The following is a 25,813-nucleotide window of genomic DNA, read 5'->3' as shown; positions in this document are numbered from 1 at the left end:
AGAGGAGGACACGAAAGTTCAGACACCTTTCCCAGGTTACACAGACAGGAAGTGCAGGAGCAGGAATTTGAACCCAGAGTCTGTGCCATAAACTCCTGTGTCACGTGCCTCTCTAGAAAGAAGGGACGCGCATGAATGCCAGCAAGTTGTGCTTGTGTGAGAGGCTGAGGGTATAGGAAATGTGCATTGAAAGTTATGGAGCTGAACTCGGTGTGCCTGGCAGGAATGCAGGGGTTGGTGCAGCCAGATGCAGGAGGTAACGGGTGCCCGCTAAAGCCTGTGACCTTTTCCCCATAGGCAGAGAGCAGCCACTGTGGCTCAGCTCAGAGCCGTCAGACACTCGAGCCCCGGGATCATGGGGTGGCTCTGTCATATGAGGTGACAGGGGTTGACCCATGTTCTCTCCTCTTCTGTCCTAGTTTTCTCAGCTCATTAAGATCTTCCACTCCCTGGGTCCTGAGAAGTTTCCGCTGGTGGAGCAGACGTTTTTCCCCAACCATAAGCCAATGGTGAGTGGCCTGTGTATGCTGCTTATTCGTGCAATCTGGAACTGACACATGTCTGTGTTCTCCGTCCATTTGGATGGAGGAGGTGGGCCGGGACGGCTCTCTCGGGAAGAGCCGCGATGCCTCATGGGAACGCCGGCTGTCCTAAGGGAAGAGTCTGCTCCGCAGGTGGGATTTAGGCAGCAGGAGGCATGGCTGAGGGGAGCAGAGTTCCCCGGGATTTCTGGGATTTGGGGCACACAAGGGGACCACCTGAACGAGCATGTGGGGGCCAAAGATTGATAATAAGGGTAAATGCTGCTTCACAGGCGGGATGCTGTTTTATTTGCGCCTGCGCCAGCCTTGGTTTCCACTCTGACGTCAATAAAAGCAGTAGTATTTGACTGGCATGGGTTGTTGGAGGACAGTTTCTTTGTGTGTCCCCTTCACGTTCCAATGTTTGAACGCACTTGTGGTTGTATCTGGGAAGTGGTCGGAGCTTCCCTTGGGCAGCCGGTGGCAGAGGTCACTGTCCCTTTCCATGGGCTGGAGCGCTCTGCACCCCAGGGCTGGCACAGGTTGGATGGGAGCATCCTGGGCAGCTGGAAACGGCCCGAGACGTGCCTGCTTGTGCGATTGGTCCCAGGAACCTGGAGCTGTGGTTCCACTCACCTCAGGAAGAAGGGGAGTGAGTCTTGGAGAACAGGGTAGTTCAGAGGGTGTCAGGGGGTGCCAGCTCAGGGACAGTGGCCTCTTGTGGACTTCCAAGCTCAGGCTGCTGAGCTGGACAATCCCATTTGGAGACGCTGATCAGAAGGACTGCAGGCTCCAGGTGGGAGCAGTCGATGGAGGGGTTTGCTATTGATCTCTCACTTACATCTGATGCTGTAAGAGTCCCAGCATGCAGGATGTGCTGGTTGGAATAAAAAGGGCATGAGGAACCCGGCATATTCCAGCAAAGCGTGACCATGGTGGGGAAACGCAGTGTTTATCCTCAAGCCAGCCTGAGCGTCAATCCTCGCTCTGCCTGCTGACTAGATCCTAGGCACTGAGTTCATGTCTGTGAGCCTGACCTCCCATCGCTGAGAACCATGGGTGCTGGAGGAACAACCTCGTTGGGTTGTTGTGATTTCATGAAACCGTGCGTGTAGAGTGCTGTGTCTGGTGTACAATAGGTGTTCAGAGTAGTGTCGCTTTAAAATACAAGCAAAGCTAGACCCTGGGACATGGTCAGCAATGGGGCGACAATTGGGTGAAGGGTTTACAGCATCCATTGAGGGCGACAGGCGGCTCTAAGCTCTGGGCAGGCTTTGCCGTCTATGGTGAGGCCTCACGAGTTCCTGGCATTTCCCGCTAGGCTGAGCCACACTCGGAATTTCAGGCGGGCATTTGACATCTGTGCATAATGTTCGCTTCCACGTGGTTGAGATTCTTAGGAAGAGACGGGCAGGCCAAGTCAGGGCTCCCGTCGGGAGTACCTGTAGCACTAACAGGTAATCAGGTAAAGATCCCGATCCTGTGGAACTATGGACATAGAATTGGGGAGCAAGAGCAGGGCTGGAGGAGCAGCCAGGAGGAAATCTAAGATGCCTGTCCTGAAGTTCCCCCTGCCTGGGGAAGGACCAGGGCGGGCAGGTCCACACCGTGGAGGTGAGTGGAGCGCGGGGTGGGTGCAGGGGCCTGGAGCCTGGGGCCAGGGCAGGCGGGACTCACCAGTTCCCAAGACCCCCTGTGATCTGCACCCCGCCCCTCCCCAACCTTCCCCACCCCCGGCGGCAGCGGTCAGGACACAAGGAGGCGAGAGACGGCAGGTGTGTGATAGAAACCACTTTACTGTTTAGAATCAAGGACACACTATAAAAAGTGAACATTATGCAACATTACAAGACAATATACATTCACGGAATATAAAATTCATAAATAACATGGATGAAAACTGTAAACAGTGCTACAAAATTTAGCAACAAATACATTCCTTCTAAGACTGTGTTTTGTCTGGTTGGTACCTCTCCATCACTTCTGGGTGTCAGGACAGCAGACTGGCTTCGGGGGGAAGGCGGGGGTGGGGGGCCTCGCAGTCCCTCCCCTCGGAGCATGACCCGGTCTCTAAGTTCCTCCCTCCTCCTGCCTCCCAAGAGCCTCTTGGGAGGCTGTTGACATCTACCTCTCCTACCCGTCCCCGTTTTGTTTTGCTTCTGCCATCAGATCTTCAAAGCATTTTTCTTGTGTCAAACTATCTTAGTGATTTTTTATTTTATTTTTATTTTTTGCTTTGGGCAGCTGAGAGCCAAGCACTTGGGTGTCATCTTAGGGAAATCCCTATTGGCCATCGTCAAACCTAGGATCCGGGCTGGGGCAGGGAAGGATACGGTCTCCCTCGGTGTCTCCGAGACAGAGCTGTGAATAAATGAATAAATCATTTATTTCTTGAATTGCTCAGGATCCAGGGTATGAAAAATGGTGTTTGTGGGCCGTAGCCTGACCACCGTTTGGGTCTGGGGCTCGGGGAGGAGTCTCCCGGTATTTCCTGCCTTGCCACGGGAACACCGGACAGAGAGGCAGAGCCTGGAGGGCTTCCCGGAGAGGGAGGCAGAGCAATGGCCAGGGGATACCAAGAGGTCTTGGGATTACAGCGCTCATGGCCTGGGATTTAGGAGAAATCATGGCTTCCCACTTGGCAAAGGGCCTAGGGGAGGAGAGGAATGGGAATGACCGGCAGACTGCCCGGAGCCAGTTGAGACAGAGCAAGAACATGGATGTCTGTGCTGTTTCCCCATCTCCTGCCTCCTGCCTCCTCCAGAAAGCACGGATGCTGACCGAGAGGAGGCCGGAGGGGCCTGGGTACCAGCTCCTTCTCGCTTCCCCGGTTCGCCAGTCTGGCCGTCTGCGCCACAGAAGCTTCTACCCTCCGTTCCACTGTAGAATTTGATTCGGGAAAAATGGTGGCATGTGGGTTTCATTTCTTTTTTTTCTCTTAAACACAATGTACACATATGACAGCCTACACAGGATAAGATTTAGCAAAATAAAACGATCACCATATGATTGAAGTACAGAAGTGCCTCGGCTACATAATTGACTTTAAATGATACAGTCAGTGAACAGGTGAAATAAACAAAGCTATAGCTTACAGAGACCTCCTCCGCCGCCCTCCGGCAACGTCGCTGGGCCAAGGACCCTTCGCTGCCCAGGACCCGCTCTTCTCCCCACGGGGCCTGGCACGAGGGCCTGAGGTCCCGCCCGCTTGTCTGCAGGGAAACCGCAGGTGACTCGTGCCCAGGCCCCGCTGGGTGAGTGGAGGCACCCCCACCAGGGACCCAGAATGGTCAGATGCCTCCTGGAGGGGAGGCTGACGTCCAACTCTGGGTAGGGGAACTTGCACAGGTTGGATTAGGGATTCCACCTTGTAAGCCTTCGGGGCCGAAATAAAAATCTTAAAAACATCAAGCCTGCGGCTCACCCCTTACGAGACTGCTGACCGCAGCTCCTTCTGCTCACACTGCCCCCCGCGGACGGCAAAGCCTCTGTTTCCTGCGTGCCAGGTGTCACGACCACAAGGTGAAAGGTACAAGGTGGTGCACTTGACCCTAAGAAAGCCGGGTGCCTGGACTGTCTCCCCGCTATTCCCACCCGGGGTTCCGCCAGGCACCCGGCCTGGGCGTTTGCATGCGCGTGCGAGACCTCACGACGTGTCGCCTGCCTTTTGTTCTCCCCTGTCAGCGGGCAGCTCTGTTTCCTAAAGCGGAATGAACTGAAGATACAGATACTAAGGGAGGATAAATACCCACGATCTGGGAAAAGGAGAACAGCCGTGTTTCATGTCACTGTCCTCCCACCCCCATTCTGAAATATAAGTGATTGCCTGCTCTCCGCATCTCATTTCAACACTAACATTTAAAATACTTTTATTTAACTGGAGAGTTTATATTATAGTTTTATTTCAAAAAAACACACAACAAAAAAAAAAACCCTCCAGCCGACGGCAGAGCCAGGCTTCCCCAGTGACCACCCCTTTCAACCCGGAAGGTGAGGCCCCCAGGAAGTGGCCGTCACCCACCAGGGAGCTGGGGAAAGATAAGCCAACCCAGGGAAGCCGGCCATCCGGCCAGGGCAGGACCCCGCAGCCTTCCCTCGAGCCCAGCCCCCGGCCCGCGCGGACACGCATCTCCCTCCTGAGCCCCGCCAGGAAGGCAGCTACACGAAGGCCCCGGACATGAAGCAGGAGCAAAGGACAGGGACAGAGGTCAGGTGACCCCAGTGAGAGGAATGCTGAGGGTGTTCAGAATCTCAACTTTTAATTAAAACGAGAAAGAAGAAAAAAAAAAGTCAACTTGGAATGTCATGATTTCCTTGCAACAAGCAACAACAAAATAGAAGAGATTAAGCTATGGGTGTATTGAACAGCACGGAACAGAATTCTGTGTCCTGTGTAAAAAAAAAAAAAAATCAGCTTATGTCCCCCGTGTGGGTATATATGCAAAGGTGTATACAAACACAGCCTCCTCGGTGAGCTAAATGCTGCCTTGGAAATAGTATTCTCTAACCAAGCCTATGGGGCTACCTCTGTGGATGGTGTAGCATAGGGTGTATGTAATTCTCCAATTTACATACGGGCAAACTCCTGGCCACATGGACCCAAGAGTCCTCCAGGAGGGAGTCTCGGGGGAGGCGGGGAGAGCAAAGACACTCGTCTCAGTTTTCACCGGAGCTTTTGTCCAAGGCAGGCAAAAAGCCTCCTCCTGACTTCGGGCAGATGCTTAAGTCTTCACCGGACTAAGAGAGTTCTGTGATTGCAAGCCTGGCCGTTTGCTCCAGACTCGGCAACATCTGGTCTGCCCGAGCATCACGGAGCTGGAGGGATTGTGTGTGCTGCTTTATCTCAGGCCCGCTCTCACGGTTCCTCCCTCCCCGCTCCCCCCCCCCCCCCCCCCCGCCCCTCTTACGTGAGAGACATACAGACACAGTTGGGACGTGCGGTAGCATCACTCGGTGTACCAGATCTGCCGCCTACCTCGAGCCTATCTGGGTTGCTACCCTTGACTGATGCTAACACAGTTGGCCTTTTAGCAGCAACCTTGTCAGTGTCCTTTATGGGCTGGGATGGAGGAGAAGGGCAGAGGGAGGAGGGTCTAGGAGATGCGGGGGGGGGGGGGGGGGGAAGGGGGGGGAGGAAGAGAGTGGGGTAGGCATTCCAGTGCCCACGTAGGGTAGTTTTTTGATTTTTGTTTTCCTAAAAAAATAGAGATTATGTTATCGTGAAGAAGAGGAGTGTACATTCCTCCTTCTCTCTGGCATGGCACCAAAAACTCCTGGGTGGAGACAGGGGATGTCAAAACCAACAAGAAGGTGTGGGGTGGGGCCAGGTGGATGTTTCCAAATAAACGCCATAGGACAGCACAGACTTTGCTTTAAGTGTTCGAAGTGCTAAATTTGCGAGAGAGAGAAAAAAGAAAAAAAAAAAAAAACAGGCACTAATTTCATTTGTCATCATTCGGGAAGAGTTAGTGTCCGAGGGAAGCTCAGCGGGAAGGGAGGGAGGCGAGGCGGGGCAGGGCCCGGCGCTCAGGGGTCGGTGGCGTTGATGATGGTTTTGTCCGGGGGGGCCCAGCCTCGGTACCAGCTGCAGGAGCCGCCCTTCTGCCGGATGCAGGCGTAGTGCTTGGTCTGGTGGCCAGGGTAGCCGAAACTGGCGGCCATGTCGGTCCAGACGCACTCGTTCTTGGAGCTCACGAAGCAAGGCGGGTAGTAGCAGGTCTTGATCTGCAATTAGGTGACAGCCACCGGTTAGCGGGCTCTGCCATGGGGGACCCAGGCCTGATGCCGGCCCCAGGGCAGGACTCCCCAGGACCTGGGACCACGGCAGGGGGAGCCCAGCCACAGCGGTCCTTGGTGAAAATAGCATACTGCTGGCTAACTCTTACTGACCACCTACTGTGCGCTGGACCTTCTGCTAAGGACTGTGCTAAGCTCTTCTCTTTCATTCTGATAACGGATGTCTCTCCCTTTTACAAATATGGAAACAGAGGCTCATGGGGGTTAAGCAGCTGAATCGGGCAGCCAGGCCATACAGCCAGGAAGTGGTAGCATCAGACCTTTGAGAGCGCTTCTCCCTCTCAAGGGATCACAGGCCAGGATGGGTGACCCCCATTCTTGTAGGGGGTTGAGGAAGCAGAGTGAAGCATAAACTCTGGGGTCCAGCTGCCCCGGGCTGGTCATCAGATGCAGTGAGCTGTGTGACTTAGGGTGAGTTACTTAGGGTCTCGGAGCCTCTGTTTCCTTATGTGCATAATGGGGAGGATAGTAATAAAAACTGCAGTGTTGTTTTGAGAATCGAGTGAGAGAACAGCCCGACTCCCTCCCACAGCAGGGAGGCTGCGAGCCTTGTCACTGTGTCCCGGTCCAGGAGTTGGGCCAGGCTCCAGAGTGTTACTTGGCAGGACCTGCCACTGTAAGGACCCTGTACCTGCCACCAACGTGAGCCGAGGGAGGGGCCAGGGAAGCTGAGCCCTTGTGCCCCAGCAACTGCCAAGGGGGCAGCACAGATGGACGGAGGCAGCGGCTTGCAGCAAGAAGTCACTCTGCTCTTGTCTTTGGGACAGCATTCCTTCCATCCCCGCTCAGACCTGCCCCTCTGCCCCCGCCCCTCCTCACCCCCTTCCCCACGCAGGGGCCCAGCACCCAGTACAGCGGGAGCTGGTATTTCTGGGGCTGTGAGCCAGCACCCCCTCCCCTCTCCCCGCCTGCCTGTCCCGGGGCTTACCTTGCAGTTACAGCCCAGGTGATACCGGTAGTTCAGCCCCTTGCGCTGGGAGATGGTGAGCTGGTCCCACCGCTCCACGAAGTTGCACAGGCCTATGTACACCTTCCCGTCGAAGATCCGGCCTGGACAGGGGGAGGGGGGGGCAGCAGAGGCAGAGTTGTTTTGGGGGAGCCCAGCCGGAAGGGGAAGAAGCCACACCTCCCGAGTCCCCACCGTGGGCCAGGTACCGGGCTCAGGACACTTCCTGCCTGAGGTTGTGTTAGTTCACCCTCGCCTACACCTTTGAGGATGGATGGGTCCCTGTTGTCCCGATGGGGAAAACCAACTCAGGGAGGCCCCTCAGACCACGGAGCTGGTTCTAGGGACCAGCTCCGTCACTTCCCACACCAGCCGTTTCAGGCTCTGGTTTTGTTACTTCCTTTCCTATACTGACTGCCTACAGGGGCTGAGGGTGAGTTTCAAAGACAGTGCTCGAGGGCTGACTGTGAGGTGGAGACCTCGGGGACTGGCGATCCCTTTTCGCTTACAGTAGCTCGGAGACACCAAAACCCGGGGATTTCCTCCCCGGGGTCCGTGGTGGAGCTGACAAGCCAGCCTGGGTGCAGGAGCCTTGGGTCCCACCACGGGGTATGGGAGGTGCCCTCAACCCTACACGCTCCCCACAATTCACTGGGCGCAGGCAGAGGTCCTCCTTCGTCCTTCCGAAGTGAAGGACCGTGAGCCTCGGCCACACCCCGGCCCAGGTGCTGAGCTGGCCGTTACCTGTCAGCAGGTACTGGTACTTGTTGACCTCCAGCTTCACGCCACAGAGGCTCTCGGAGGCCTCTGTGTGGATGTACTGCACGTGGGGCATCTTGGTGAACCCTCGGTACATCTGTGGGCGGGAGGAAGGGTGAGAGGAGGGCCCGGGCTCCGGAGCACGCTGTCACGTGGTCTACGGGGATCTGATTCCCCTGAGGGAGGCCGGCCACCAACCCACCCACACTGTGTGCTGGGGTGGGGTTGTCAGAGGCTTCTAGCCGGAGCTTCAAAGGGAGATCCATCCCCTCAGACAAACCGCCAAAGGAAGGAGGCCCCCGGGGGCCACGTATTCCAGTGGCCCAGCAAATCTGTCTATCCTGACAGAGTCAGGACCCGGCGCAGCTCACGACCAGCGGGCCTCCCCATGGGACCGGCTGGGACATGATGTCCCCACGTGCTGCCCCTGCAGCTGGCCTCTACAGCACAAACGGCAGACTGCTTTCCCATGAAGGTCCTGAAAAGAGAGGCGGTCCCCATAGATCACAGCGGCCACTTCTGGAAACTTCCGCCTTTGCACCGCAGCCCCGTGGCTCAGCTCCCGCTAATCTCCCAAGTTTGGGTTTGCAATGAGCTCCCTCAACATTCTAACAGCCCTCCCCCCTCCTCCACCATGCACCGTGCATCTCTGCACACTCCAGATGTGTCCGAGAGGCCCTCCGGAGGCTCTGGAGGGAGCATATGGGAGAGGGTCTGCCTGTCTTTCCGCTGGGGGAGAAGGGTTTTTGTTTGGGGGGGCCGTGAAGGGGCCTCTGAGAATGAAGAGAGAGGCCCCACAGGGTGACCTGAGTTCTTGGGTTCTCCAAGTTCCCGCAAGCCTGCTCTAAGGGAGCCCTTGCTCCCCCAATCTCTGGGCAGATGCTAATCCGCTAGAATAAAGCACTCAGGCACCGGGGCCAAAGCCCATGCAGGCCGGCCTCCGGGCCTCAGCCCCTTCCCTCCCACAAAGATGTGTTTGTTGTACTCTTTGCAGGACGTTGCAAGTCAAGAGTTATGCTGCTGCAGGGCAAACCCACAAACGCCAGGGAACCTCTCTGTTCCCTGGGGAACTGGGTACAAATGGGGTGGGGGGGCCCCCAGAGTGGGCGGGCATGATGCATCCTGTTGCTGACGCATCCTATCTGGCAGGAGAGTTGGGGGTGGGAGGGTGGTGTCCTATAAAGAACACACGGACTGGGAAGGAATCCTGACACCTCAACGTGGGGGGTGGAGCTTTTTTTTTTTTTTTAAATATATTTTTATTGATTTTTTACAGAGAGGAAGAGGGATAGAGTTAGAAACATGGATGAGAGAATCATCGATCAGCTGCCTCTTGCACACCCCCCACTAGGGATGTGCCTGCAGCCAAGGTACATGTCCCTGACCGGAATTGAACCTGGGACCTTTCAGTCCACAGGCCCGTGCTCTATCCACTGAGCCAAACCGGTTTCAGCAGGAGCTCTTTTTCATCAACGCCTGCCCCTGCGTAAATCATTTCCTCCTGGCGTCCCCTCAGAAGTAAAGGAGCCACTTGGTGCCCTAATGCCCAGCACCTGGTTAGGAGCCTGGGCGGAGGCTGGCGAATGGACCGCAGAGGACCGGCGTCCTGGGTCCTGGGAGTGGGGGTGGGTGGCTCTGAAGCGGATGGGCAAGCAAATGTTATTTGGCCTCCAAACACCCCATTCCCCCTCCTCCCAGTGGCTGGTCTGACACCACAGAGGAGAAATAGGATATCTGCCCACAGCAAGGGCCCTGGCCGTGCATCCAGGCCCTGAAGGAAGGAGGAAAGCTGGGTGAAGCTAGGAGCCACAGCCTCCCACTCTCTCCCGGCACAGAGAGTCTCCGTGTGCAGGAGCAGCAGGGTGGGCAGGGGACGTGCTCCCAAACCTCCGTCCCGTCTGACCTGCCTTGGGTCACTGCCCACGCCAGGAGCTGCGCAGTGGGTTTCTGGGTTGTTCTTGCTCTTCTCGGTCCCCCTCCACCCCCTGTTTCTCTCTCTCTCTCTCCCTCCCCTCCCCCCTCTCTCTCTCTGGCCGTCGGAAGACATAGCGGGTCCCATGACCGCGCTCAGGCAGCCAAGGGCAGCCGGCCAGGCCTGACTCTGGACATTACATAACCAAGAGGCTGTGGATGTTTCCAAGCCAAAGCAGCAGGTTCTACCCGCTTCAGAGTGGGGCCCGCAGGTCTGCCTTGGGGACGGATGGGTGCCTCTGGGGTGGGGGGCGGGGGGGGGGGGCGGAGCTGTGCACCTGCCCTGACTGCTGGGGATGTGAATGTGAGCAAGGAAGAAAGGGGCTCGCAGTTTTCCGGGACCTGAGTGCCTCCATCTTGAACTTCTGATTCGTCGCCCTGTGTCCTTTCTCCCCGCCAGCCTGCAGTTCCTACATGCAGGAGCTCTGTTTTTTCCCGTGAGCCTCCACGGCCCCTGGCCTACAGCGCTGCCCACAGGGAGGTGCTTGCAGAGGTGGGGGGTGGGCCAGCTGCCACAGTATCCAGCAGCTGAAGCAGCTCCTGTTTGGAAGGAGCGTGACCCGTGTCCCAGCATCTGGAAATGCCTCAGCCACAGGGCTCCTCAGGGCACGGAGCCCACCCCGCGCCATTAGCACAAGGCAAAGCCCAGGCCCAGGCCAGGGAGGGTCCCGAGATCAGCGGGCTTCTCAGGAATGGAGTTGAGACCAGGAAGCGGGTTCCCTGGACTTGGAATCGGATGCACTTTTCCCCAAGGCGGCTCCTTAGCATGCGCACAGTGGGACCACACTCAGCTGTATGAAGGAGCCCCGCAAATGATGCTAACTAGCTGGGATGCAAGAAGACAAGGAAAACTGGGGAAATAGGTCAGAGGGCACCATTCCTGCCTCCCGATGAGGTCTCTGTGACCAGCACCAGCTCAATGTAAAGCTTTGAGGAGTAAACCTAAGTTGCAGCATCCGTGGTTGCACAGACCTGTGGGCCTTGTTGAAATGCAAAGTCAGGGCTTGAGAGAGCCATAAGGCAGTCTGGTCCAACCCCCTCATTGTACAGATGGGGAGACCGAGGCCCAGCAACGGGTCCCAGTGAGCTGGCCAAGGTCTCATGGTTACCAGGTAACAAGGCAGTCGGCTGTCTGGACCCGAAGCCCAGCCTCAGAGGGACCCCACCTGCGCGGGCTCTGGGATGAAGCAGCCACCATTCCCGCCCGCCTTTCCGCCCATCGCTTCCTGCTGCCTCAGCAGCACCCTCTCCAGCCAGGCGGAAGGGCTGGCGCTGGGGCTCAGACACTGAGCGGGCACACAGACCACCCTGCCCCCACAGGCCAGGCCTCTTCCGGCAGAACCCACCCAGAAAGCCTCCTGCAGCCGGGCTGCCACCACTCACCTTCATCTGCTTAATGGTGTAGATCAGCGTGCCGTAGGGCCCCTCCTTCACCAGCTTCTTCCCCACCACTCTGGCCCGGATCACTGCAGAGACAGGCAAGACGAGACAGGGAGGAGGTTAGGGAGGCCTGAACCACATCACACACCACATCTCGGGGGCCCATCCAGCCCCACGGGGCCTGGCATTGCTTTCTTACCATTGAGCCAACTAGCATAGGCAGCCATGTGCATTAGAGCAAGAATTCAGATGAGGGGCACTGGGCGAGGGGCAGGGGGCAGGGAAGGCAGTTCTCACTCAGGTTAATCACTCCAGTGTTCACAGTTGCCGCCCGGGGAATTCTACCCCCGAGGAGTTTCTGGGCTCTGTTTCTCCACAATCCGAAATCTACTTCACATGTCACAGCTTCTTGCCTTCCCCCCATTGCCTATCCTACATCGCATGGCCTCCCAGAGTTACTCTCTTTCTACCAGGACCTCTTCCTGAGCCTCTTTTGGGGTTCCCCCTTCGTATGTGTAAATTCACGGTGTCCTGCAGGTCCGCAGGGCTGCCATGCACCCCAACCTTCCCTCCTGCCCCAGTCAGCATCCGGATGGGATCCTGGGTCCTGGCACTCAGACGGCCAAGAATGCAGTGGGCTGTCCCTCATGAGGGTGTGGTGGGGGCAGTGCCGGGGAGTGTGGGCTCAGGAGCGCGCTGACCTGCTCCCCTCCCACCTGTGCTCCGCACGGCTATTAGGACTGGGGGCCAGTGATGTTGTTTCGGGCCTCAGTTTCCTCCTCTAAGGAAACCAGGACACCAGGGGCACCAGTCTCCTGAAGAGGAGGGATCAGGCAAGGCAGGGCATGTGAAGTGTGTGGCACCATGTCCTGGCTGTGCTGTACGTTACATGCATGTTACTTACACCATGGTTATCAGCTTTGCCCAAAACAGAGTGAATGGACTGACCGCGAAAGGATTGTTTCCCGAAAAACAGCTCCCATTGATTGCACACCTACTATGTGCAATAGTACATCTCACTTCTTTACTTCTCACAACCACCTGACAAGGGGGGTGTTAGCATCCGCATTAGATAGATGAGGAAGCAGACAGAGAAGTGAAGCCACTTCCTCTTTCTGACTGTAAAGAGGGTGTAACTCCACCCATGTCAGGGAATCAGAATGAGGATTAAACAAAAGATCCTATGAAATTTCTCACTCCCGTGTCTGGGAGAAAGAAGGCAGCGCTCAGTCAGTATCGCGTGACTACGAACGCGAAAATAATCAGACCGAACCAGGGTGACAATATGGGGAACAGAAGAGAGGGGTTGACTTTGAGATCACATAAGAAGCTGGGCGTTCTCTTTTTTTACTTTTTGTGAAAAAGAAGCAGTCTTAAACTGGGAGGCAGGGGGCTGCCACAGGACACAGTCTGCATCAAGGGGGTCTAGATGCTAAGACCTTGACCAAAATGGGATGGATTTCTGCATGTATAGCAGCTACACTTTGAATCACAAATTGAACACACACACACATACACACACCCATCCTGGTAGCTCCATTGTCCTTCCCCATTTGAGACATCCCACCATCTTTCTCAACTCACCACCTCCAATCTCATAAAAATGTATGCCATCTGCCGAGACCGGTTTGGCTCAATGGATAGGGCGTCGGCTTGGGGACTGAGGGGTCCCAGGTTCGATTCTGGTCAAGGGCATGTACCTTGGTTGTGGGCACATCCCCAATGGGGGGTGTGCAGGAGGCAGCTGATTGATGACTCTCTCTCATCGATGTTTCTAACTATCTCTCTCCCTTCCTCTCTGTAAAAAATCAATAAAATATATTTTTAAAAAAAAATGTATGCCATCACCCATTAGGTCCTAAATTAGGAGAACAAAGGTTGCCCACACGGTGAACATGCATTTCTCTGTATTTCCCGGGAACCAGTTCCCTCGTCCCAAGTGGATTCTGCCCCATCCCTTCCCAAATGGACTCGGATCCTGCGTTCCCAGTCACACGTGAAGCCCGGACTCGAATGAATCAACGGCCCCTCCAGCCCTCCTTGCCAGGGATGGCAGCACACGGAGCGCATTGGCAAAGTGAGCCACTGAGCGTAGGCAGCTCGACTGGGGAGGCGGCAGCGAGAGGCTGTTTCCAAGTCTGCTGGAGCCATGAGAGGCTGGCAGGACCCCAGGCTGGGCTCCCTCACGATCCTGCCTGCACCTCTGTGTCCCGCTTCACAGCAGCATCCTCGGCAGGGAGCCATTGTCCCAGAGGCCGGGACGGTGTCCTCCACACGGACCCCCACAGGCCAGCTGTAACAGCTGAATGACCGGAGCAGAAAGCACAGCCGCCAGGACTTTCCTGTGGGCTCTTCCCACATTCACTTGGCTCCCTCTTCTCCTGCCTCATCCACACAGAAGGTAAACCAGGGAGCCAGTCTCTGCCTGGGGCGGGGGATAGAGCAGAAGCCCTTTAAATAGCAACAGCTACTTTTCCTGGCTTCAGAATGGCCTGGCTTCCTCTGGACACAGCGTGTCATCCGCAGACCTGTCCCGTAAGGGTGGGCACCTCCTTCCTCACCCCGAAATGGCCTGAGCCTGGAACCTTTTCACCGGGGACCAGTTCAGTGAAAAGAGCTCGAAGCCACATCTGAGTTGGAGTTGCAACCTTACCGGGTGGCCTCAGGCAGACCCAGTGTCCCCAGAGTTCTTTCCTCCCAAATCTGTCTGATTATCTTGGCCCAGTGCCCTTCAGACGTGATGTGCTTATTACTGAATAAGCAGAAATAAGGCAGAGATGGCATTGAGGGGCCCGGGCCCCGGAGCCTGACTGCCCGGGTTCAGATCCCAGCACTGGCACTGTGTGACCTCAGGGGAACTGCAAAACCTCTCTGTGCCTTCAGCTCCTAACCTCTAAAACGGGAATGATGGTAGCAGGACCTCATCAAGTGGCTATGAGGGTTTTGAACAATCACTGAGAACAGTGGTGGCCCAGCTGAAGCCACTGGTGTCTTCCACCCCTGCTGTTAACATTGCCACCACTCCCGTGACAACATCCTGGGCACCTTCGGGCTTCCAGCATGCCCTGTGAGCTGCAGCCTGGGGATTCATTCCAGGATGGGAAGAAAGGCAAGCCCATCAGAATACTGTGGCCTTGCACAGGGTCAGGGAGAGATGAGGGGGGACACTTATGACTGATCCAAACACAAGTGCCTGGAGCACCCACTTTTCCACCACTGACAGCTGTCCCCTCTCATCACCACGTGTCACCCAAGTGCAGACTGCCAGGGCCAACCGAGATCCCAGGGTCATAGTCCAGTGTTTTCCTTACAACGACAAGGCTGCACTGACGTTAAACAGCCTTCCGCCTCCTAAATAGGCTCCCAGAGTCCTTCCAACGTCAAGCCTCTGGCCAACTCCAGATCCCATCCGCCTGTTTGGTCTGTGAATGTAATATGTCTCTATTTGCTCCGGTTTCCCCTCTGCAGTCTAACTGTGTGCTATTTTGTCCTGTCCTCTCTGGCAGCAAGCATGCTGCTCCCACAGCCTTCGCTGGCCTGGGGGCCACGGTGGGCAGGGGAGGTGCGGGCGGGTCACAGTGCTCTGACAACAGACGTTTCCAGACTAGGAGCTGGCGGCACATCAGGCGTTCCCGCCACCTTGATGTGGCGGCTGGAAGCCAGCTTTATGGACTGGCGGGCTGACACTGGGGTTTTCTTTATTCTCCCTCGTGCTGGAGAGTGGCCCAGGCTGTCCACCCAGTGTCCTCCGGCAGCCGCACCAACATGGGTGTGAGCCGGGTTGGTATGCAGGGATCTGGGTTGGGTGCTGGGAGGGTGACAATAAGACATCGAAGCCCCATTTCCTGCCTCCACAGAGCACAGTCTGGTGGGAAGACAGGGTTTAAAAGCTCCTGCTAGGGGGCTGACGGCCCAGGTGCCCAGCACTAGTCGGAGGAGGGGGTGAGGTGCCGCCTGAACCTCAGCCTTGGAGCCTCTCCTGCTCCGGGGAGGCAATCTGGGCTCCTGGGGGATGGGAGCTCAAAAGCAAACACAGTCAAGAGCTTTTGAACGTGAAAGTGATGCAAAGAACCTGGCCGGGCTGTGTGTGCTTGTGTGAAAAGATCCCTTGTAACCCAGAAGCTAACGCAGATGGCACTCTGTCATGTTGCTGAGGGTGTTTCCCTGGAGATTCTTAAATGTCCTGGTCAGAGGACCTGGAGGAGGAAGGGAGGGTGCCTACAACCCAGCTCCTCGAATGATCACTTCCTGTTTACTTCCCTGTCATCCTCCTGGCAGGGTGGCAGAGGAAGGGTCCTTTCTGAGGCCAGATGCTCGCGGCAAAGGTGATAAGCAGGAGACCCCACAGCTGTGCAGGGAGGCCCACAGCCCACCTGGCTCAGCCACGGAGCAGGTCCCTGGCCCTCTGCACCCAGCACCATCAACATCTCACTGTCCTCGGAGGGCAGGCTGGGCTCCCCGCTCCTCAGCTGCCCTCCTGCTGGTGAGCCTCTGCTCCATGCATTTCATTGCAGCGCAACCGTAAGCCTAGAGGAGAGGGGGGGAGCGACAGCTACCGCTTCTCAAGCCCCTCTGCACCAGGCAGTACGAGCATGTCATCTCACTTGTCCTCACGGGAACCCTATGAGGTGGCTATGACTGTCCCCGTTTTCCAACAGTGGAAAAGAGGATCAGGTACCCTGAGGGCGGTGTTGCATCCCAAGGGGGAAAAACATTGGCGGGTCCCTCAGGAAAGTGGACTCCTTAAAAACCTGATTTTCATGGGACTCGTACTGATGGCAAAAGAGGGCATCATTTTCCGGCACCTCCCCACCCCCACTGTCAGCTCTGCTAAGGATTAGAATGGAGGACTGGTTTCTAGGAGGAAAGGCCCCTGATATGCCCCCAATGATCCCCACATCCTCTTGACCACCTTCTCCCAGTCTCACTCTCTCTCTCTGTCTCTCTGTCTTTCTCACACACATACACCCTCTATTAGTAATGAGGATCGACAAGTAACCAGCATTGGCAATATAGCAGAACTAGAGGCCCGATGCACGAAATTCATACCAGCTTCCCTCTGGCACCCAGAACCCAGGCTTCCCTCGAAGCCCTAGCTTGGTTCAGAAGGTCATCTGGAAGGATATCCAGTCTAATTAGCATATTACCCTCTTATTATTATAGATATCATCTGTTTAGCTCACGATGTTCCCCATCCATGGAAACAAAAACAGCAGCTTAGAAACCACAAAACCCGACGCTCCTAAGGCTTCTCCCAGCGCTGAGTCTGAGGTTAGACGGATGGGTTGGAGGAGATAGTGTATCTGTGAGAAGGCACTTTGTAACCCTGAAGCGAGAGCAGGTGACGGGCTGTCATATCACTGATGGTGATTTCCTGCAGATTCTTACATGTACTGATTAGAGGAAGACAGAGGGGCTAGACACCGTTCCTCTTCCCCTGAGGTCTGGTCTGCACCTCCCACGACCTTTCCCAGGGCCCTTCCCAGTGACCTGCTGCCTCTTCGGTGACATCTGTGCTTAAGCAAAGAGCCTTGGACCTACGAGGGGCCCGAGAGGCCTGCCCAGCTGGGTCTCTTGGTGCCCAGCCTGTTGCTCACCACAACCCCAAGCCCCTCCACAAAGACTCAGAACCTAAAAGATCAGTACAGGAGGCAGCCGGTTGATGTTTCTCTCACACATGGATGCTACTCTGTCTAAAGCATGTTAGTATCTTTGGGTGAGGATTTAAAAAAAAAAAAAAATCAGCTCGCGAAAAGCCTCGGAGACGTGGCTGTGATACACTTGAGTGAACAGGCACAGAGCATGCTGACCCGGGTGAAGTCCCCGCCCTGTCACTGCGCCCTTGTGCAGGTCACTTCCCGTTCCAGTTCATCAGGTGGGAGTGGTGTGAGCCAACCCCAAAGGGTTCCTGGGCTGACCTAAGCTTTTTGCCCCCCTCCACTGACACAGCATCATCAAGGTCAGCCGTGACCTTTGTGGTGCTCATCCTGGTCAGCGGTGGGGCCCCTCCTCCTCCTCCTCTTACATCCAGTCTGTCGCTTTCACACCATCCGTACAATTGGAGAGCAGCATCCCACGTTTCTACAACGCCCAACCCAGGGCTCCCAGGACCTTAATCCATGTATCCAAAAGTCTACACCTCATCTGCATTTACCCTGGGAAGTTTAGTTAAATTCATCCCAAACTGAGCTCCACCAGAGGGCCATCCCCCACTCCCTTTTGGGAGACCTAGCACCCAGCCTCCTCACCACTCCTCCATCACCCCAGCACACCCCAGGGCCTTTGCCCTCCCAGTCCCCTTGCTGGGACCCACTTTCTGGAGTAGCCACTCGGCTCCCTCCCTCAACTATTTCAAATATCACCTGGTCAGGGGGCCTCCCCTGGTCCCCCCAAGCCCTCAGACTGGCCTTGCTGTGACAGTCCATGGCACTCACACTCTCTGACATAGTATCTATCCATGTGTTTGTTCCTTGATTGGCTCCCCCACTAGAATGGGCAGGTTCTCTGTGGTACTAACTATTATAGCCAGGCTGGCTCAGAGCAGGCTGCTAATGTGTATGTGATGAATATGAAGCTTAAAGTGCCACACACGGAGGGTGATTTAAGAAGAAGAAGGAGAAGGAGAAGATGATACATGCTCTCCTGGGTAACCTCTGGCAGATGACCAAGTCCTTCTGAGCCTTACTCAATCAGAAGGGGTTGGTGGGCTCTGGCCGGTTTGGTTCAGTGGATAAGGCATCAGCCTCCAGACAAAGAGTCCTGGGTTTGATTCCAGTCAAGGGCATGTACTTGGTTGGGGCTTGTGCAGGAGGCAACCAATCCATATGTTTCTCCCACATCGGTGTTTCTCTCTTCCATTCGCTCTAAAAATCAATGGGGAAATATCCTCGGGTGAGGATTTAAGAAAAGAAGAAGAAGGGGGTTTGGTGGTCGTTCTCAGCTCCTAGTGTCATATAAACGTCTGGTCAGCATTCATGTATTGAGCATTGTGCTGGGCTCATGGGGAGAGGGGGCTGCATGAGCCTGGAGGAGCCTGGGAGCCAGAGTCTGGAGGGACAGGCCAGGAGACAGGGGGATGGCACCCAGGGACAGCAACAGGGCATCAGGACAATCACAGAGGCCCGGGGCGGCACAAGGAGGGGGGCGTCTGTGGGAGAGGAGGGGTGTCCTGAGCTCCCTGGAGGTGACAGGGGACCTGGAAAGAGACTCCGCTTGCTTCCTCTGTATCCAGAGGAAGGAGAAGCCTGGGTCCGGCCTGGGGAAGGGGCCGGGGAAAGCAGCTGGGGGCCAGGCAGAATGGCCCGGCTCCCGGCAGAGCCAGGACAGACGCCCGCCTCTCCGGGCAGATGGCCGGGGAGAAGGGAGGGATGTGGGGCAGGGCAGCCGGGTGAGGACAAGACGGCTCCTTCAAGAAGTCTCCCAAATAGGCTCTTCCTGACCCTACCCCGTCCCCTGACAGCCCTTGGCTCTTTGCCGGTTTCAAAGGCCCTTCTGGATGTCAGAGCCAAGGCCCCCAGTTCAGAGGCGCCCCCAGTCCAGATGGGGAGGCTCCGGTTCAAAGCCTGTCCTGACGAGCTCTTTCCGCTAAGTAGAAATATTAATCTTGGTTTTATTTAAGCAGGGGATTTTTGGCAAGAAATGAACCCCCAAGGCTAAAAATAAACCCAAACACACACACACACACACACACACACACACACACACACACACACGCTCAGAAAAATCTGGGGAGCTGCAAATCATTTCAACCCAAGTTTCCATCACAGGGAAAGCTATTAAAACATTAAAACCGGGAGGATATTGAAATTTCCCTCTGCACAGAGACCCTTGTTCTCCGGGCCTGCCTTGTGTGCTGGGGTCCCCCAGGCAAGCTGTCCTGGGGTGCCCGGTGCCGGGCCTCCTGACAAAGAGCAAGGAGGGGCTTGTGGGGGCTCCCTGCTCCCCCCGCCCCTCCTCAGCACTGTGGGGCTGTGCTGGAGCAGCCCGGGGGCCGCTGACGTCTGTTGTCTATGAAATGAAGGGGTCCAGAGGGGGCAGTGGAGGGAACACGGACCCAGAAAGGTCACGCTGCCGGGAACATAGAGATGAGCCAGAAGGAACACAAGTAGCATCCACATCTCCCTCCTGCGGGCCTGTTGTAGGAGGCGACCTCGATTTCCAGCTATTAAAGGACAGAAGTGAAGCGTCACCCCCCGGCATATGCCCAGACTTGGGCTTGATAGACTTCATTTGCAGTCGAACCACTTCCAAAGCCATCCACCCTCGACTTATTCCTGTGGCCATGGCCAACAGGGGAAGGAGATACGGGTCATGTGGCCTCCAATGGGGCAGAGTCCCGGAACTGGCTGGTTCTTGGATTCAGGGCTGACGTACCTGGGAGGAGGACCGTCTGAGATGGGAGATGGTGTTTCGGGGACTGGGTCTCTCAGAGGCCAGTAAAGGCAGCTGCCCCAGAGCTCAGGGGTGGAAAGGGTGATCCTCCCATAGCCCCGCTCCTTCTCCCGGAACAAATGGAGCCACAGCCCCACTCCCATCCCCCCTGCCCCAGCATCCCTCGGTTTCACAGCATCTACGGGATTATTCCGATGAGTTCGGTGATGTTTGCACCCCACGGGATCCCCCACTCCACTGCACTGACCTTCCTGTGATCCCCCTCATCTCTGTGAGAATGACTCGATCCCCAGGCGTCTGTCTGCCTGTAAGACTCCGCAGCTGAAATGCCACCTCCTCCGGGAAGCCTGCCTGGCCCAGCTGTACTAGTTCCTCCTGTCTTCTGCTCAGCTTCCTCTCTTTGTGCGCATGCTCTACCTCTGGGATTAGTTCCTTGGCACTCACTGGCCTGAGTTACTAGAGGGAAGGGACAGCATCTGGGATCCCAGCACCTGGCACAGTGCCTAGAACCCGGCAGGGTTCTCAAAACGTTTGTTGAATGAATAAATGAATGGAGCTCCAGGAAGGACTCAAAGGTAACACGATAAAAGAAGACAGAGATGGTTTCATGGGACGGCTCTTGGAGTGTTAGTTCCTAAGGGTCACCCAGAAAAGAAGAGGGGGCAGGCAGCAGTGTGATCTGAGGAGCTGAAAGGGAACCCCTAACCCCCAAATACTAAAGATTCACATCCAAAGGGAAGCCAGTCACAGGGTCCTGTTATGGGAGGTCCCCGTTAACATGTCTCTGTGAAGGGGCAACACCAAACTCCGCCCGCAGGCCAGAAACCCAAGGCTCAGCCTCATTATGGAGGTCAGGGTACAACCACCGCCTCCCCCTCCTTCCCCTCTGCCCAGAGGGAGATAGAAACATCAATGATGAGAGAGGATAATTGTTCAACTGCCTCCTGCACGGCCCCTACTGAAGATCAAGCCCACAATCCAGGATGTGCCCCTGACCGGAATCGAACCTGGAACTCTTCAATCCACAGACCGAAGCTCTATCCACTGAGCCAAACCGGCTAAGGCTGTAGGTGGGGACTTACTCCAGCATGTGACAGTGTTATTTATCAGGTGGGTCTCCAGTCACTGAGGACAGTGGTGAAGGCGTTACTCTGTCCCTCCCCTCAGCCTTTAGGATAGCACGTGCCCAAAGCACCGAGAACCCTCTAGAAACAAGTCCAGGCCTTGCTTGCCCCACTTTGCATTAGACTTCCCCCCCACCCCCCCTTAAAGGCCCCATTGCAGCACACATCCCATTTCTGATCTTCAAAGTGAGGTCTAACAAATCCCTGTCCTACCCATCCTCCAACCCCCCCCCCCCACACACACACACACACACACTCACCTCCCTCCGCTCAAACCCCTTGACCTGTGGGAGTGGTTTTGCCTGGAGTGTTTGGCTGCCACATCTCCAGTGCATCCCAGCCCCAGGGTGCACACCGACCTCTAGAAAGTCGAACCCACCCAGGGTTCAGAGACTCAACCTGCTTGCTCACGGCCCCGCAGACACCCAGGCCCACCCCGAGGGCTCCAGCCCTCTCAGGGACCCATGGGAAACTTTATCCCACACACGAGGCCCCAGAATAGCTGCCTGGTCCTCAGCCTCGGCCCCTTTGAAGCAGTGCCCAGAAAAATGCCGCGCCGGCGAGCAGTTCTCAGTACTGGAGCTTTTAGGTCAGGTCGTTTTGTGAGACCAGAGCAGCTGGCAGCATCTCAGGAGCCGTCTGCAGCACTTTATTTTCTGCTCACTGGGATGTGTGTGCTAGGAGAGCCAAGGGACACGGGGTGGGCCCAGGAGCAGGGTCCTCCCTCATTGGCACACGGGCCTGCGGGTGAGTCTTTGCAGACACACAGTGGCTCTGTTCCCAGCATGCTCTGGGGTGGGCGGGGGACCTCACCATGCCCTCTCTCTGCCAGTCTCTGGGGTTATCCAGCACAGGTGCCAGTGCAGGTTGTTCAAAAGTACCAGGGACTGGCTTCCTAATCCTGTTATTGCCCACTTTGGCTAACGAGGGTAGCAGTTAGCATTCTTTACTTATTTATCTATTTTAAAACAGAGGTAGGCCTGCTTAAAAACCATCTTTGGGTACCTTTTAAAATAATCAAGACCTCCCCTCCTTTCCTTAACATTTTTTACCAGCCAGGGAGATTGTAGACACCAACTGGACACAGCTCGGAGGGTCTCACTGAGAGCCAGGGCTCCCCTGTCCCAGCTCACTCAGAACTCCACCTCCCACCCTCCCACCCCCACCCCCAGCTTACAGCCAAGGCATCCGGGGGAACGGGCACTCAGCCAGAAGCAGGTATGAGGAAAAACAAGTCCAGATTATTGATCTTCAGCCCCAAGACAGTTACCAGGCATAGCTAACACCACGGGTGTGGAGGAATGCCTGGAGATAAGACCCAAGTGCCTTTTAAGGAGGCTAACTTCTGTTCTAAAATAAATAAGTAAAGAGTGCTAACTGCTGCCCTCTTTGGTCAAAGTGGGTAATGACAGGATTAGGAAGCCAGCCCCTGGTAATTTTGAACAAGCTGCCTGGCTGGCAGTGTGATACCGGGAAGATGGTGTCAGCATTAAAGAAGAAAAAGACCCCATACTCATTGAACACCTCCTGAATGCAACCCCCAGTGTCTGCGCCTCTTGTTCATTCAGTATATTTCTTCATTGGCTACCACACACCAGCCTCTGTATGGAGTGGCGGAAGGACACGGTGAACAAAAGAGACACACCTTACAACTCACCCTTAAAATTAACTTGCGAGACGGTGGCATGACTCCCATGGGGTAGATAAGAAACTCGCCAGCGGTCACACAGCTGGGAATTGAACCCACTTGTGCCCGGCAGCAAAGCCTCTTCTATCTGCTATGGGACAGTTTCCCAAGTCTGAAGGAGTCGGCCAACAAGTGAAATGCATCAGAAATGCAGGGAACTTGGAAATCTCCAAGGCTGAATTACCAGAGGACTCACAGAAGCCACAGACAGAACTGTGAGGAGGGGCTCATGAGCTCCCCAAAACAGAAGAAGTCCAGCAATCGGCCTAAGGCCCCATGGTTTAGGGATGGGGAGCACAGGCCCCCAGGAGAATGGTCCCTGGGGCAGAGGTCAACTTGCCCTATTGATAAGAATACTGCTGTCTTTGGTTAAAATGCTAATTATAATACCATCAATGATACTGTGTGCCATCATCTATCAAGCCCTTACTATGCACGCCCTGGGCTAACTGCTTTATGTGGATTGTCCCATTGGAGTCTCCATAGGACCCTATAAAGGAGGTGCTGCCATTAGCCCTGTCTTGTAGAAACTGAGACTTCTAGAGTCTTTACAAGGGACTTCCTCCAGGTCATCTAACCAGGAGGCGGTGGACCCAGCATGCCAGTCCAGGGAGCCTGGGTCATATTTCCCTTCCAGAAGCACATCCTGACTGCATGTTACAGGCCACAGACCAGAGTTGCCTGGGACTTTCACGGCCACTCAAGTGACTTGCATGGCATTTCTTCCCCGTCCCATGCCAAGGCCCATCTGGCAAGTAGGCAGGCATCTCTGGCCTAGGTCAGCCAGCTCCACGTTGTACCACTTTTTGACTGAACCAAAATTCTTCTTTATCCTGCCTCCTGTGGCCTTCCCCCAGGGATCTGACATCTTAGGCTTACCCAAAGCAAGACCGGTAAAGAGCAGGGTCATGTTCCCTACATCATCTCCAAAATAAATATTTTCACAGACTTAGATGGCCCTCCAGCTGTCACGTAGGCCCGAGGCCCCTCATCGTCTCTCTGTCTCACTGGCCGCTCTTAGGGTTTCAGTGGTATTTATGGGGATTGAATGCAGATTTCCCAGGGGTTGCTGCTCAGTGAACAAAATGAAGAGAGACTTTGCCTTCCCCACTGTTGGCATTCACCACCCTCCAACAGAAACCCCTACTCTTTTCAAAACAGATTCTGTCTCCCAACGCTGACATGATCTAACCAATACCTACTCCAACTAAATACCTGCACTTATTTGGGTGAGGAAGTAAAGGAATTTGGGATGATGGTAGGGAAGTCTTATTTCATACGAAGTACAGAGCTGTAGGAAGAAGCCAAGGCCACGAATTGGGAGCTGGACTCTCTTTCCAGTTCTTCCATTCATTTGCTATGTGAATTTGACAAATCGATTCCCTCTTGGAACCCTGGTTTTTAACTGTGAAAAATGAAGAGATTGGGCTGGATGTGTTCTTGCGTCCCTTCTGCCCTTAGGGTCTAAGGTTACTTTACCTTCATTTTATATTTCCACTTCCTGCATGTCCCGTGGGTTCTACTTCCTCTTTTTTGGTACTGGCCCAGGTGGTCATGTCCTCCTTGTTTGTTGGGTCTAGAATCATGGCTCTAAAGAGTTGATCAAACTTGAGTAAGGCATTAGGATGCTTCAGGTGCCTCATCTGGCCTTGTCTTAAAGGTCTTTCTTGGCCTGTTATCTGTCTGGATGACTTGAAGTCGCCAAGCGAGGGGGAGGGGGGGGGGGCGCGGGTAGGACGGGGGACAGAGGTTCAAAACTGGCTCCTAAGTCACCCACCTGGTCTATGGACTCCACAATTTGAGTGGCTCCCACCAATCTATTTTCTTTTGAGCCACTGTCTTTTTCTTCCCCAATAACATCCTATTTTCTAGTCTGTTAGACCAGCAAAGAGTTTATTTCCAAAAATTTAAACAAATGTGGGATCATTTCAATGGTTAAAGTATATTATAGATGCACCAGACGTTAACATCAGGTGGGGTGGATCCTGACACTAATGCCTGTGGAAGGTGGGGAAGAGGGTTCCTGCTTCACTCTCCCAGTTGTATGTTAATCCAAGGCTATGGACATGCTTCCAGGACATCATCTCCGAGGGGATCAGTCTCTCCTGACCTCACGGGTACCAAATGGGACTACACCACATCCTTGAAGACCAAGTTCAACCACCCTTGCCCTGTCCATTTGGTTTAACAGTAGCTAAGGCAGTGACCTGCTAGGCACAGAGATTCTTAGCTAAAGCCCTGACCTACTAGACAAGGAGGCTCTCCAGCCTGCTCCAATGTTCTAAAGAACTTCAACAACCCATCTCCCTAGTTCTCGCGAGAGTGAGACAGGGTACCATCTACCCCCTCCTCCCCGGATGGCTTCTTTCAAATGCCCCTTGAGCTCCCCACAGGGAAAGCTGTTCTTCAAACAAGTAGGAGCTCTTTTCTCTTCCACACAACCTCAGACACCGCCCTCCCCCCACCCCCAAATGGCACATCGGGAGGTATGAAGTCCAAGCAGCCACCTCAGTCCAACCTCAGGCACGCTGCATCCCAGCCCAGGAGAGTTCTATTTTTGAAACAGAAGGAATAGTCAACATTTTTCACTCTGTCAATATTTTTATCTCCATCTCCCACCTCCTCCCCTCCTGCCCCCAGGCCTCTGGTTGGGGAAGGAAAACAAAATGGTTGTTGTTTTTCAAGGCTAAACAAAAACAAAAGCGGAGGCCAGCGGATCGTGATGTTCTGGGCGGATTTTGCTACGCGCCAGCAAAGGCCGTCAGCAAGATCTACAGGAAACACCTTGCAAAACCCACGGGGAGAAGCAGTGAAAGGCGGACACGCTCCGGGGCCACGTGACGGGCTCCCAGGCCGGGGCACAGGAAACGGCTGCGGGATTCCAGGCCTCCGAAGGGCGAACACAGCTGTGTGGGGCCTTGCACAGCTCCCTGGTGTTTCCCACCGGGAATTCCTGTAGCCTGCCTATCTGTTCCCAGTGCCCCTGCATGATCGGTGCCACGGGACCCAATAAGGTCAAAGGCAGAAAAGTCAAAGACCTTCCCAGGGAGTTAGCAATACCAGGTTTCCTGTGAAAGAGGGACGGACGATGAAGTTGTCAAGAACTGTGGGAACTGCCCTTGCCGGTGTGGCTCAGTGGATGGAGCGTCGGCCTGCGGACTAAAGGGTCCCGGGTTCAATTCCAGCGAAAGGCACATGCCCAGGGTTGCGGGCTCAATCCCCAGTGGGGGGCATGCAG

The 25,813-nt window shown here is 55.2% G+C and overlaps 2 protein-coding genes across 5 annotated transcripts in view; one reads left to right on the top strand and one right to left on the bottom strand.

Annotated features, from left to right (window-relative positions):
* The window catches only part of SYN3 (synapsin III), a 367,243-nt gene that overhangs the window by 120,026 nt on the left and 221,404 nt on the right, over positions 1-25,813 (top strand). For 2 of the 4 annotated variants that reach the window (XM_084880168.1, XM_084880169.1), the window contains one exon: positions 420-509. In XM_084880168.1, coding sequence (XP_084736294.1) covers positions 420-509 — 90 coding nt within the window. Of the gene's footprint in view, positions 1-419; positions 774-12,159; positions 12,945-25,813 lie in introns of those variants that run through there. The other 2 variants (XM_084880171.1, XM_084880170.1) reach the window with 2 other exon arrangements.
* TIMP3 (TIMP metallopeptidase inhibitor 3) overlaps positions 2,298-25,813 on the bottom strand; it is a 50,659-nt gene continuing 27,143 nt past the window's right edge. Inside the window, exons 2-5 of the mRNA XM_084880178.1 lie at positions 11,377-11,459; positions 8,008-8,119; positions 7,246-7,367; positions 2,298-6,245 (exon numbers count right to left, since the gene is read on the bottom strand). Of these exons, the coding sequence (XP_084736304.1) occupies positions 6,048-6,245; positions 7,246-7,367; positions 8,008-8,119; positions 11,377-11,459 (515 nt within the window). The 3' untranslated portion in view covers positions 2,298-6,047. The remainder of the gene's footprint in view (positions 6,246-7,245; positions 7,368-8,007; positions 8,120-11,376; positions 11,460-25,813) is intronic.

The sequence above is a fragment of the Pipistrellus hanaki genome, assembly GCF_964339955.1.
Source record: "Pipistrellus hanaki genome assembly, chromosome: 3".
NCBI lineage: Eukaryota > Metazoa > Chordata > Mammalia > Chiroptera > Vespertilionidae > Pipistrellus > Pipistrellus hanaki.
This window is presented reverse-complemented; position numbering and strand designations above follow the sequence as displayed.